This window comes from Sinocyclocheilus rhinocerous, unplaced genomic scaffold (assembly GCF_001515625.1).
Source record: "Sinocyclocheilus rhinocerous isolate Xijiao unplaced genomic scaffold, SAMN03320098_v1.1 scaffold140, whole genome shotgun sequence".
In the NCBI taxonomy this organism is placed as follows: Eukaryota; Metazoa; Chordata; class Actinopteri; order Cypriniformes; family Cyprinidae; genus Sinocyclocheilus; species Sinocyclocheilus rhinocerous.
In genome coordinates this window covers 3,200,571-3,211,992 of record NW_015642053.1, presented here as the reverse complement: position 1 = coordinate 3,211,992, position 11,422 = coordinate 3,200,571, and the positions used below count along the sequence as shown (strand labels likewise).

The 11,422-nt window shown below is 36.3% G+C and overlaps 2 protein-coding genes and 1 long non-coding RNA gene across 7 annotated transcripts in view; 1 reads left to right on the top strand and 2 right to left on the bottom strand.

The window, feature by feature from the left end:
* The window catches only part of LOC107755437 (beta-tectorin-like), a 10,431-nt gene extending 8,261 nt beyond the window's left edge, over positions 1 to 2,170 (bottom strand). The window contains exons 1-2 of one of the 2 annotated variants that reach the window (XM_016572220.1): positions 2,102 to 2,170; positions 1,356 to 1,438 (exon numbers count right to left, since the gene is read on the bottom strand). The gene's annotated coding sequence lies outside the window, so the exon portion shown is untranslated. The remainder of the gene's footprint in view (positions 1 to 1,355; positions 1,439 to 2,101) is intronic. The other variant, XM_016572221.1, reaches the window with a different exon arrangement.
* Positions 2,171 to 2,808: 638 nt separating this feature from the next.
* The window catches only part of LOC107755524 (glycerol-3-phosphate acyltransferase 1, mitochondrial-like), a 25,129-nt gene continuing 16,515 nt past the window's right edge, over positions 2,809 to 11,422 (top strand). The window contains exons 1-6 of one of the 4 annotated variants that reach the window (XM_016572338.1): positions 2,809 to 2,987; positions 8,401 to 8,532; positions 9,640 to 9,759; positions 9,842 to 9,915; positions 10,620 to 10,733; positions 10,839 to 10,988. In XM_016572338.1, the coding sequence (XP_016427824.1) occupies positions 8,434 to 8,532; positions 9,640 to 9,759; positions 9,842 to 9,915; positions 10,620 to 10,733; positions 10,839 to 10,988 (557 nt within the window). In that variant the 5' untranslated portion in view covers positions 2,809 to 2,987; positions 8,401 to 8,433. Of the gene's footprint in view, positions 2,988 to 3,496; positions 3,723 to 8,092; positions 8,139 to 8,400; positions 8,533 to 9,639; positions 9,760 to 9,841; positions 9,916 to 10,476; positions 10,501 to 10,619; positions 10,734 to 10,838; positions 10,989 to 11,422 lie in introns of those variants that run through there. The other 3 variants (XM_016572341.1, XM_016572339.1, XM_016572342.1) reach the window with 3 other exon arrangements.
* LOC107755525 (uncharacterized) overlaps positions 11,049 to 11,422 on the bottom strand; it is a 13,166-nt gene continuing 12,792 nt past the window's right edge. Inside the window, exon 3 of the long non-coding RNA XR_001641709.1 lies at positions 11,049 to 11,063. This is a non-coding gene — a long non-coding RNA (uncharacterized LOC107755525). The remainder of the gene's footprint in view (positions 11,064 to 11,422) is intronic.

Sequence of the window (11,422 nt, the reverse complement as noted above, 5' to 3'; positions counted from 1 at the left end):
GAGATTTATTCATGGAAATATTGTAGAGCACAATATTATGTTGCCGTATTCAAATAAAGGTTTAAAAATAAAAATGTTGCAACATTCAAATAAAGATTTTAAAATGCAGGCTAAGTGTCACTAATTAAACAAGTATATGTTCAGCTAATTGTCAGCCTCTTACATGTATGATTCTCAAAAACAATTAGCGGATATGCATATCAACAGCCTTTTAATTAACAGAGTAGAATAATCATGTCTGATAGTAAGACATGCAAATGTAAAAGAAAACCAAACAGGGTGCAAGAACAGCTGTTACTTCTTGCCCAATTTGTTAATGAAAACAAGTATATAATCAAAGGAAAATGTATAGTTGGGATATCCTCCAAAACCAAAAAAGATGCGTGGAAAAATATACTGTATGTGTGCAAATAAATGCAGCATGTTACTAAAATGTTTACGCTCCGAGGCAGATTGCCGGCAACAGCCTTTTTAGGATAGTTTGTGTTTGGTCTTAGTGACTTAGGAGTCCTCTTCACTAACGTTTTACAGATTTAGGAGCTAGTTTTAGCGCTAAAACGCCTTGTGAAATACTCTTAGAGCAAAAATTTAGGAGTCCTAAATTTAGGACTGAAGTCCATTATTTTTAAGCTTTTCTCCTAAATTGGCAAGATATGAGCAATATTTAGCCTTAAGATGTTTTGTGAATATGGGCCCTGATGGAGTCTAGAAATCACAAGTCATGTTATATAGTCATATATATATTTTACTGTAATGAAAATATTTTATCAGGCAGAAATTGTGAGTAAAAAAAAATTCAAAATCTTTATCCAGTAAATCACAAACAACTGGAAAAGTCATGGGACCTTCATATATTGTTGTGGACAGTGTGGACACTCAGAACACCTTAGCAACCGCACAGCGACATCCTGGAAACCACCCATAACACTGTATATAATAGACTAAAGTAAAATAATATTTAATTCACAACTATAAAAAATGTCATTTATTTAAAATAGTAAATGTATTTGCTTAATTTGGCATTAAAGATTATTTATTGACATTTTTACAATGTTTCAGTTATACCAGTTAGTTTCTTTTCTTGAAAAAGGGAATATAAATATTTAAACTGAATGCATTATGGGGAAAAAGCTATCTTCAAAGCTTTATATAAGCACATAAAACTTCAAATTATTAACTTTTGCATAAGCCTTAGCTCTCTAGAACTCAACAATGAAATCAGAGAAAGTCTTTGATACACGTATGCATTCTTGAAATTTCTTTGGATCTTTGACTTGTAAATATCAACTGCCACAGCTTGCAATAGGCAGACAATGAGTGATGGGAAAGGGCATGGCAACCTCAGCTGTACTCACTCTGAATACTGATGCCAGTTGATGTGGCTGACTCAGAAAAGGTCCTGATCTGTAACTGTCCTGGAGTCACGTGATCAGATTTGCTGTTGAGAACACAGTATTAACAAAAAAATGGATGCCCATTAACAACATAAATTAATTTGAACTAGATCTGTACTTTGTAAATGTGCAAAACCCTTTCTTAGAAGGTTTCTTCACACTCAAAAGTTAAAACGTGTCAAAAGGGGCTAGATAAAGAATCTATGATATTCTGGTTGCTGGATATGACTTGGACCCCTCCTTCAGAATAACTTTGCAGGATTTCATGGAAAGAAATTACGAAATAAGGGTCAATTTTGTTATACACACTAGCATAATTAAAGAGGAACGTGTCCAGAATATGTATGCAAATGTTTTTGTTCCTTTGTGAATACACAATTAAGACCCAGCAGGATGTCTGGACAAGACTTAAAAAGATCTTGCTTGGAGACATCAACTGCATCCAGATTAGTCAGCTGAATTTAATGTAAATAGTTTTCTTTAGTAGTTCTACCATGGAGCTAAATCTTTATCCAAAGATCAAGCACATACAATGTTTCATTTAATGTCCAGTGATCATCTGCTAGTCATATAGTCAGTCTTGCACACTAGAAGCATTATATTAAATGCTCCTTATATGGGATAAAGTTTTGTTACGTTGTTTTAAGCTGTTTATCTATACAGGTAGCATTAATTTAGCAACGAATCGACTAAATGAATAAACAAACCTTTCTGAGATTCAACATTTCTTTTTGTCCACTTATTTTTACTAATATCTCTGAAATGTTACATGAAACTGGTTTACAAACGGCAATGTAAAGAACTCTAACCATTTTGCGTCAAACTCACGCTCTTCTAAACCCCGCCTTCTTACAACATCTCATCCAATGCGATATCACCAAACCTGACGGTGAAAAGGATTGACAGGCAGAGAGCGTTTATGATTGGCTAGTTCTCTGACTGGCTAAAAGCGTTTTCCTGACATTTACTATTTTTCATACCACTTTAAATACACAGTCTGTGATAAGTCATTATTACGATAAGTTATCGTTATTATGAGGGAAAATGTCACTACAATAAGATGTTATTATAACGAGGCGAAAGTCACGAAGTTTCTCATTTTTGTGAGAAACTACGTTTCTCATTTATAATGAGATGAGATGTTGAGAAATTTACAGAATCATATTTATAAGTCAATTGTTGTGGAAACAGATCCCATACAAACGTTATTTTATTTATTATTATTGTTATTATTATTATTATTTTGCAAGGTGCAAGGCGCTATACTTAACAATTTACGTAAATGTACATAGCCTCTTCAAGTAACCACACCATCACAACCTTTAGCTGGGTCTGACCACTGATCTATAAATAAGTGGGTCTGACCTTTTCACACAATCTATCTAACTACGACCCTTAGTGGCTCTACCCAGAATTACAGCACTGCCATGACAGCGTTGGGCAGCTCAGCTGTCATACATCTTTCCCCTCAAGTGCAGTCACAGTGCTGGCCATAGGTTGCGTTGTGGGCAGTTTCAAGGACGAGTGCCGGTTTCCAGTACGCAAAAGACGTCAATTTCATCAGTGATGGCGCAACAAAGGCATTTTCTTGAGGTAAAACATTCCTCGTTGCATACCACGTTTTGTCCGCGGATTCCGTTTCGTTCTGATGCACAATGAAGGTGGGCGCGTGGGTTGGTTAGCAAGCTAGCATAAGGGAGAGGGGCAGCTCAATGAGCCCAATGCAGCGAACCGGCAAAACCAAATTACTGTAAATCTAAATTAAAATGTATGATATTTTGCTTACAGTCAGTACCGTTATCTGTCTTAAATGAATTTCACATAAAAACCTTTAGTAACGTTAACTGTTTAACGTTAACCCCGTCGTTTTATTTAAAACACACCGTTTACAGTTGCAGTGTTTGCAAATGCAGTGCTTTCAGGTCGAAACGTCCTGACTCTGCATGCGGCTCAAGAGATAAGACTGTTCTTGGCAGTTTGCTCGAGCCCAACGTGGTTGAGTTGAAGACTCCGTTAAAGGCAGACAGTCAGGGTGCGTTTCCCAAAAGCAACAATGGTCGCAAGTTCCGTCGTTACCAATAGAGTTCAATGGAACGAACCACCATAGTTAGCTAACGATGCTTTTGGGAAACGCACCCCAGACTAGCATGCAGCTACAGTAGCGAGAGACGCGTGCATTCATAAACGGCGTTCAAGGCGCGAATACGGTACAACATAGGGCATGGAACTCTTACATATTAAGTATTTTTTAACAAATGGTCAGTGAAAGGTGCTTAACCTTCAGAAGATGTCGATGATCAACCTTTAGGAGGTCAGACAGAAAATTATGTGAGCTGTTTTATTTATTTTTCATAGGGTATGTCATTTATACTATCTTGTGTTTTTTTTCTGCAGTTAACATTAAATACACATCAAAATTAAATAGACGTAATGTATACTGAAAAAAAGTAATATTAATGTAAACTGAAAAATTAACTGAATAATAAATCTGCACCTGAATGGAAGCTTTCACTTAGATTAATGAAACTGGAACCTAAATGTTGTTAGTGGGACAGGCCAAAATCACAATATAGGTGGAGATACAGATATTTCTTTAAACTCTAGATATTTTTAATGCTAGGTAAATTTTTTGTTAGATCATGGGTAAACGCATCTATTATTTGTCACAACAACATGATATTTATCCTCTGATCTTTAAAAGGGGACACCATCTTACATGTTGACAGTACCATTATATTGAGGTTTGGTCTTACCAGTTTTATTTGATGATTTGTACATGCTGATAAAACTATTAATATAGCCCTTCTCCATAGTGCATTCAGTTGAAATGTACTGTTTCTAGTCGCTCTCATGGAAAGAAACAAAATTATGTAACCGAAAAATGCTAAATAACATTTAAATTGCAAATTTAGTATGTATACTACTTTAAATAAATGCACATTATTACATTAATTAAATATTATGAAGCTTATCCTACTGAAACTAAAAGACTAATAATGTTATGCATTCTATCTTTTATTTTATTTTGACTAATTTCTAAATTAATTTGTTTAATTTAAGTGTGACACTTAAAGCATGAAATGAAAAAAAATCTATTTTCTAAATGCATGTTATACTGTAGATCTTGTGAACAATTAAACATTTGTTGACCTTGTTATGTTTAATCAGAATGTCATAACTGGATCTTCTGGTGAAAACGACAGACTTCTCTCTCGTGAGTGACGAATGCTGGACGTCTAATTTAGTCCACTTAAAGGAACACTCCACTATTTTTGAAAATAGGCTCATTTTCCAACTCCCCTAGAGTTAAACAGTTGAGTTTTACCGTTTTTGAATCCATTCAGCCGATCTCCGGGTCTGGACGGTTGAACCCCTGATGTCACATGGATTATTTTACCGATCTCCTTGCTACGTTTCTGGACCTTGATCATGGTAATTGCATTGCTGTCTATGGGAGGGTCCGATAGCTTTCAAAATTCATCAAAAATATCTTAATTTGTGTTCCGAAGATGAACGGAGGTCTTACGGGTTTAGAACGACATGAAGGTGAGTAAATAATGACAGAATTTTAATTTTTGGGTGAACTAACCCTTTAAACTTGCCCCATCAAGTTCACGTTCATTGGCCTCCATTTTTGAGTGCCACATCTGAAAATCCAATCAATAACCAATGCATATCCAACTCCCCGGCCTACTTCTATATTTTTTTTTTTATTTTTTTTTTTACGTCATTCTGATATTCCCTGAATTTATCTGATATTCCATTAAATCTAACTATATTACCCAAGTTATCAAGTTTTTCATTATTTTGTAATGGCTAATCCTTCCTGCTAGTTTAATAAATTCCACAACCTGTCTTTTTGATTACTCATTAACAAATTAATACTTAAACTTCTGAATAATGTAGGTTTGTTATGGAATGTTGTTATGGTTCGGATTATTTAAATATACAGTAATGGTGGATTGTCATTGCCTTGTGTGTGTGCACGTGCTTGTTCTTTTTTCTTCTTGTTTTATAGTTCAGATGAGCAGATTGCGGGACAGATTAACCCACTGCCCTGCATTGCTGGTGGATTTACCCATCAAATTCGATTGTTTAAAAGCTAGTGGCAGCTACTCTGGCTTACAGCACCATTGACATGGAGTGTGTGTTTGTTGACAGTGTAGATGCCCGTTTTTACTACATAACCAACTGTAAAGGAAAATGCTCTAATCCACAATGAAAACAGTAAGATGCATAGCTCTAGTATGGTACATAGTAGGTAACCTAATTTGGCAAATAGGATTTATAGGGTCGGTTTGACATTTTAAAGTGGTGAAGGATTGCTTTAAAAATGTAGATCATACAGCATTATTTTCAGACCGGGCCCATTCAGCAACTTTTAAAAGTTTCACAGCCAATCCAGGGCTATTATTCACTTTGTCTCTTTGAGCAGGTCTCCTCTCTGTGGGATTTGACATCCAGCCACACTTTCTCAGAAAATGTGGTCGTCTTTTCTCCTTTCTCATCAGTGTTCTGTTCTGGTCGCCTATTGGTGTAGATCACATCAGGCAATGCAGGCAGGGCTTCCAGAGTTCAATGAACTCTCATTTAGCAGCTGCGTTGTGGCTCGCCGTACACCTCTCTCTTTCTCTTTCTCCCCAGGCTCGTTCAGCATGTGCTCTGCGTCTTGCTTGGGGTTGTTATTCATTGTGGAAGAGATTAGCCCATCTTTTCCTCCCTCCCTCCTGCCAGCTTGGTTTGCTCCAGTCATTCATTCAAAGACCCACTCTTTTGCTGACCCACTTCCACCCTAATGAGAGCATGTGATTGAGTCATCTTAATTACATTACTGTGTCAATCAAGAACTATAGGCAAAAGTGATTAAAGTATATTATATTAAACGTATAAGTATATGGAATACTAAACGATGAGTTTTCAAGCAGTTGGTAACCACGCTTTATGGGACATACAGATGTTTTGGAGAGGAATATCTTTAAGGCACAGTTATGCCCAGACAGGCGCAATATATATAGTCAGTATTATATCAGTTACAGGCTGATATTGCAATTTTCAAAAAGTTTATTGGTGTTATTTTTAACAGTCTATTAGATAATCAATTGTGCATGCTCATTTCTGCTATTTTTACACTTAGATTACTTTGCTATCATCTAATGCTCAATTAAAATTAATATAACAAACACTTGTAATTTAATAGTTAAATGTTTGTTGAATCTAACAAATTTCTTCTATTTTTCATATTTTACATTATCCAAATTTTGTGACACAAATTCACATATAGCACTTTAAAAATATATTTTTATTTATTTATTTTATTTTAATATCAGCCATTTATCAATTATCAGCCATAACATTAAAATAATTATCGGTCAGTTTTATTAACAGATTTTTTGCTGTTGGTGTGGGCTCTTTGATTTGCATGTAAGCTCTTTTCCACCACAGAATTTTATACACAGAATATCTTATAATTCAGCCTTTTTTCTCTCAATTCTGATTTTACATCTCCAAATTGTTTTTGTTTTCCAAAAAGGTAATTGTGATTTTTATTTCACTATGCTGATGTTTTTCTTGCAGTTGCCGTTTAAAATTGCAAGTGAACATCTTTCACCACTCACGTTTAATAAATTGTGAAAATCTAGATGCATATTCTGTTAGATGCCAAATTCAGATCTGCGTATACACATAATGAAGTAGAGCATGCATATAATTGCTATTGTAGCCATTGCTATTTTGACCTATTGCACTATAGCAATAATCAAAACAAAATCTTCATCCCTTTTTTTCTACCCGTGATGCACAAAAGATTCAAGAAAAACATCAAGAATATGGCCTCAGTGTATTCTAGAAATGGACTAAACGGTCCCACTGCGGTTTCTGTAATGCCCGTGTGTGCTGCTGATGGAGTGTTTTGAAGAAGTGCAGTCACAGAGGAAATAAGAAGAACCCATAATAATAGAGACAACTGTAAACTGTGTTTGACCACAAGAGGAAATGAAAGTCAGAGCCTTTAAACTTCATGTCTAATTTTTAGATAATTTATGAAGTTCCTCCATCTCGCCTTGTGCTTTTATGGCACAACCAATTGTTAGTTAAAAAGATAGACACATGTAAGTTTTAAATAGCTTTCTTATGCATGTGCAAGATCTCTCATGTGGTTTTCAAAGGGTACATTCTGCACCCTCAATTTGGCACAAGCTTTTTTCCACAGCTCATCTTCCATAAATATATTGCTTTGCAGGAGCACAGGCACCGTTTGGGTTTGCTGTGACCACCACCCTTCCAGTTTACCTCTGACCTGAACAGCTGCAATATATTGTGTGCTTCATCAGCCCCTTTTTATTTCAGCGTGTTTTCCGCAGGCGAGAGGCCGTAGCGCTTTAACATAACACCGGAGAGTAGACTCTCTCATCCATGGGTCAGCAAATCAGCAGATAAAAACAAGAGATTATGTAGCCGCAGGTCACCCAGGACATTATGATAGCGATGCAGAGGTAAGAAGAGTGGCTGTGTCTTCTTACGTCGCACGTGCGCTCGGTTTTGGCAACCGTGAGGTTAGCTGATGGTGTCTCGTGTGCTTTGAGCTGTTGTCAAGCCTGTCGGTTTTCTTTATCCCAAGGCGGCGAAGATCAGGAATGTAGACTGAGCCATTATGCACTGATCTTTGAACAAGCTCTGCTTGTTTTGTTGCTGTTCTTCCTGAAATCTTTGTCAGAATGATCAGCTCACCTGAAACCACCGCAGCAGGTTTGGCGAACCTTATTTGTTTGCTGTGATTGGCTGAAACGCATCATCTGACATTCCTGGTATTCAGCTGCAGCTGAGCTGGAGGTGCCGTGTTGAATAGAAGACACAATGGTTTCACGTTCTAGCTTTCTGTGGAATATTTTGCTGGCTGCGGTGATCTATTGTGAAAAGCTGTAACCAGAGCTTGTCCGTGCTTTGAGCTACATCACAGAGGGCGGCAATGGTCCTCTGCTTATTCTCTGATTTTCTTTCCTTCCCACAGTTTTGTTGTTGATGTGTGGTTTGAAGAGAGGTGATGGATGTCCGCATGGTTCTGGGGGGTCCAGATAACATTCTCCTGGCCAATAATCCTGACGCAGGAAGTGGTTGTCTGAAGCATCCCTGTGAGGACCAGGTGAGTATGGAGAAACTAGGGCACACTAAAGAAAGCATCACTGTTGTTGCTTATGCTGGAAAGATTTTAACAAACCCTTAATCTTAAGTATTAAACCTCAGTGTGTAACTTGTCCTGTGCTGTTTGTGCTACAGACTTGAATGATACCTCAAATAATGAGGCCTGTTGAGGGTAGTTTATGATCTTGTGATCACACCTACATTTACAACCTCATTGACAATAAAACAAACCAAAATCCCATAGATTTAGGAGGGATTTGAAACACACCAAGGATTAAAATATTATTGAGATTTAAGTGGTGTAGGTTATTTTGACTTGGGCCAGTAAGGAAACACTCAGAACAAAACAAAAACGATTTCTTTCTTTCGGCGTTCGTTCTTTCTTTCCTACTATGTAGGGCTGTTGCGGTGAGGGAATTTCCAGCCTCTGTACAAATCAGCATGGTACACATTATGTTATCATTACTAACTTGTTTAATATTCAGTCCACATGCATGAAGTGTAAAACGAGGCATGCATAACCTTACGAAAAAATAAAACGTAAAAATCGCGGTTGCTGCGGTTCTTGCATTCCTCTGCGGTTTGCTCGTCAATAGCGCGGTATTGCGATATTGTGGTTATCGCGACAGCCCCACTCCTATGTATTTATTTATTTACTTACTTACCTCAACGACTGTAATTTTTATTTATTTCCCACAGTCTTGGAAAACCTGGATAAATGAGGGAATTAAAAAAAATTAATAACTGGAATTCTGAAATTATTACTTTCATTATTAAAATATTTGATTACATTTTTCAATGTATTATTACCACTCTTTTGAATAAAATAAAGTTTAAAAAACAAGCTGTTTTATCATTACAGTAGAAGTACCAGAAATGTTAATATTTATTTTTTACAATTCAAGTTGTTTAAATTAACAATGAAATATATAAAGAAATAGCATTTACCCAGATTAATAAATGCTGTAAAAATTAAAAAAATTGTTAGTTCATGATACCTAATACATAACTAATGTCAACAAATGGAACGGTTTTGGAAGATTAGGTTAATACGATTTATCTTGTTGCAGTCATCTTTTGTACAATAAACATTGTATTTGTCATGTAGGACAGAAGCTCCAGCCCGTCTGTCCTTCGTTCTGTGACCACCACATGGAAGGAGGGTCTGCTGAACAGGAAGAGACCATTTGTTGGAAGATGCTGTCACTCTTGCACACCCCTGAGTCAGGTTAGTTTGTTGAAGCTTTGGCATATTGACCGAATGCACATGTGTAAGAAACATCTGTAGTTACTACAGTTATGTGTTCCAGGAAAGGCTGTTCAATCCCAGCATCCCTTCACTAGGGCTCCGTAATGTGATTTACATCAATGAAACACACACAAGGTAAACATCAACCTCTTTTGGCTATAGACCTGATGGCTATGAATACATGACCACTTTCCTCATTATTTATCATAAAAATACTCACATTGCTTAGTTGCTTGCTGTATAGTATAATTCATTAACCTAGTTTAGTTTGTGATATGCCATTAATACCATAGTTGGGCAGATGTAGTTTCCCCACCAAATGACCCGCCGTGTGTTTACATTCAAGTGTCAAATGGAAGGTTGTAGGTTTCTGGGAGGAGTGGAAAGTCAGGAAATAAATTATTAACACTATTTGTCAGGGGATATTATGTACCTAGATCACATGACAAGGACCAAAGGTGGTCTGAGCTGGTACTGCCAATCAGGGGAGGAAGTGGGCAGTGCGTAATACAGCAGGAATAATTTGATATTGCCATATTTGATATCAGCACGAAGGATTCTACAAAATGGCTCTAAAAATTGCACAAAAAAAGAGAACTGTTGAAACCGAATTATTGAGTCAGTCAAATCAGTCTGATTCAGAAACAAATCATTAAGAAGGTTTTTCATGATTTTATCTAATTTCATGTTCTATAGAAGGAGCAACATGAGAATGAGTTGGTAAATAATGGCAGAATTCTTAATTTTTTGTTGAAATATTCCTTTAAGTTAAATATACTATACATTAATACTCTTTAATACGTTCCATACTTGGCTATCTTGTATTTTGTATACTGCAGACACAGAGGTTGGCTTGCACGGAGACTGAGTTATGTGCTGTTTGTCTTGGAGAGAGATGTCCGGAAAGACATGTTTGCTCGCAATGTGGTGGAGAATGTGCTTAACAACAGCAGGTACCAATTGTTTAAAAGCAAGGAACAAGTGCAATGTAAAGTCTGTTTCTAAGCAGCTGGAATGCATCATAGCGTCCAGATTGACTGTGAGTGTTGTTGCTGTAGGCTGGAAAGTGCTATCGTGGAGGTAGCATCCGAGGGTGCCAGCACAGATGCAGAGTCTGGAGTGGATTCTAAAGCTGTCAGTAAAATTAGGCGAAAGGCCAGAGGATTCCTGCAGGAAATGGTTGCCAACATTTCACCTGCCTTCATCAGGTACAGTTTTCATATAATGAAAAGCTACATTTTTTAAAAGGAAAACTTCAACCGATGAATCTAAATGCAAATGTACTTTTTTTTTTATGAAGTAGCTATAAATGCTATTACTATTATAATATTGTTAAAAATTTTGGGGGTAGTAAAGTACTTTTTAATGTCTCCTATGCCCACAGAGGCTGCATTTATTTTATCAAAAATGAAGTGAAACGGTAATATTATGAAATATTATTACAACTTAAAAGAATAGTTTTATATTTTATTATATATTAAAATTTAATTTATTTATGTAATGGCAAAGTTGAATAAAAAAAAAAAATCAGCAGCCATTATTCCAGTTGTCAGTGTCACATGAAATCATTTTAATATGCTAATTATTCTTCAGAAATCATTTTAATATGCTAATTATTTTTCAGAAATAGGGTTGGGTATCG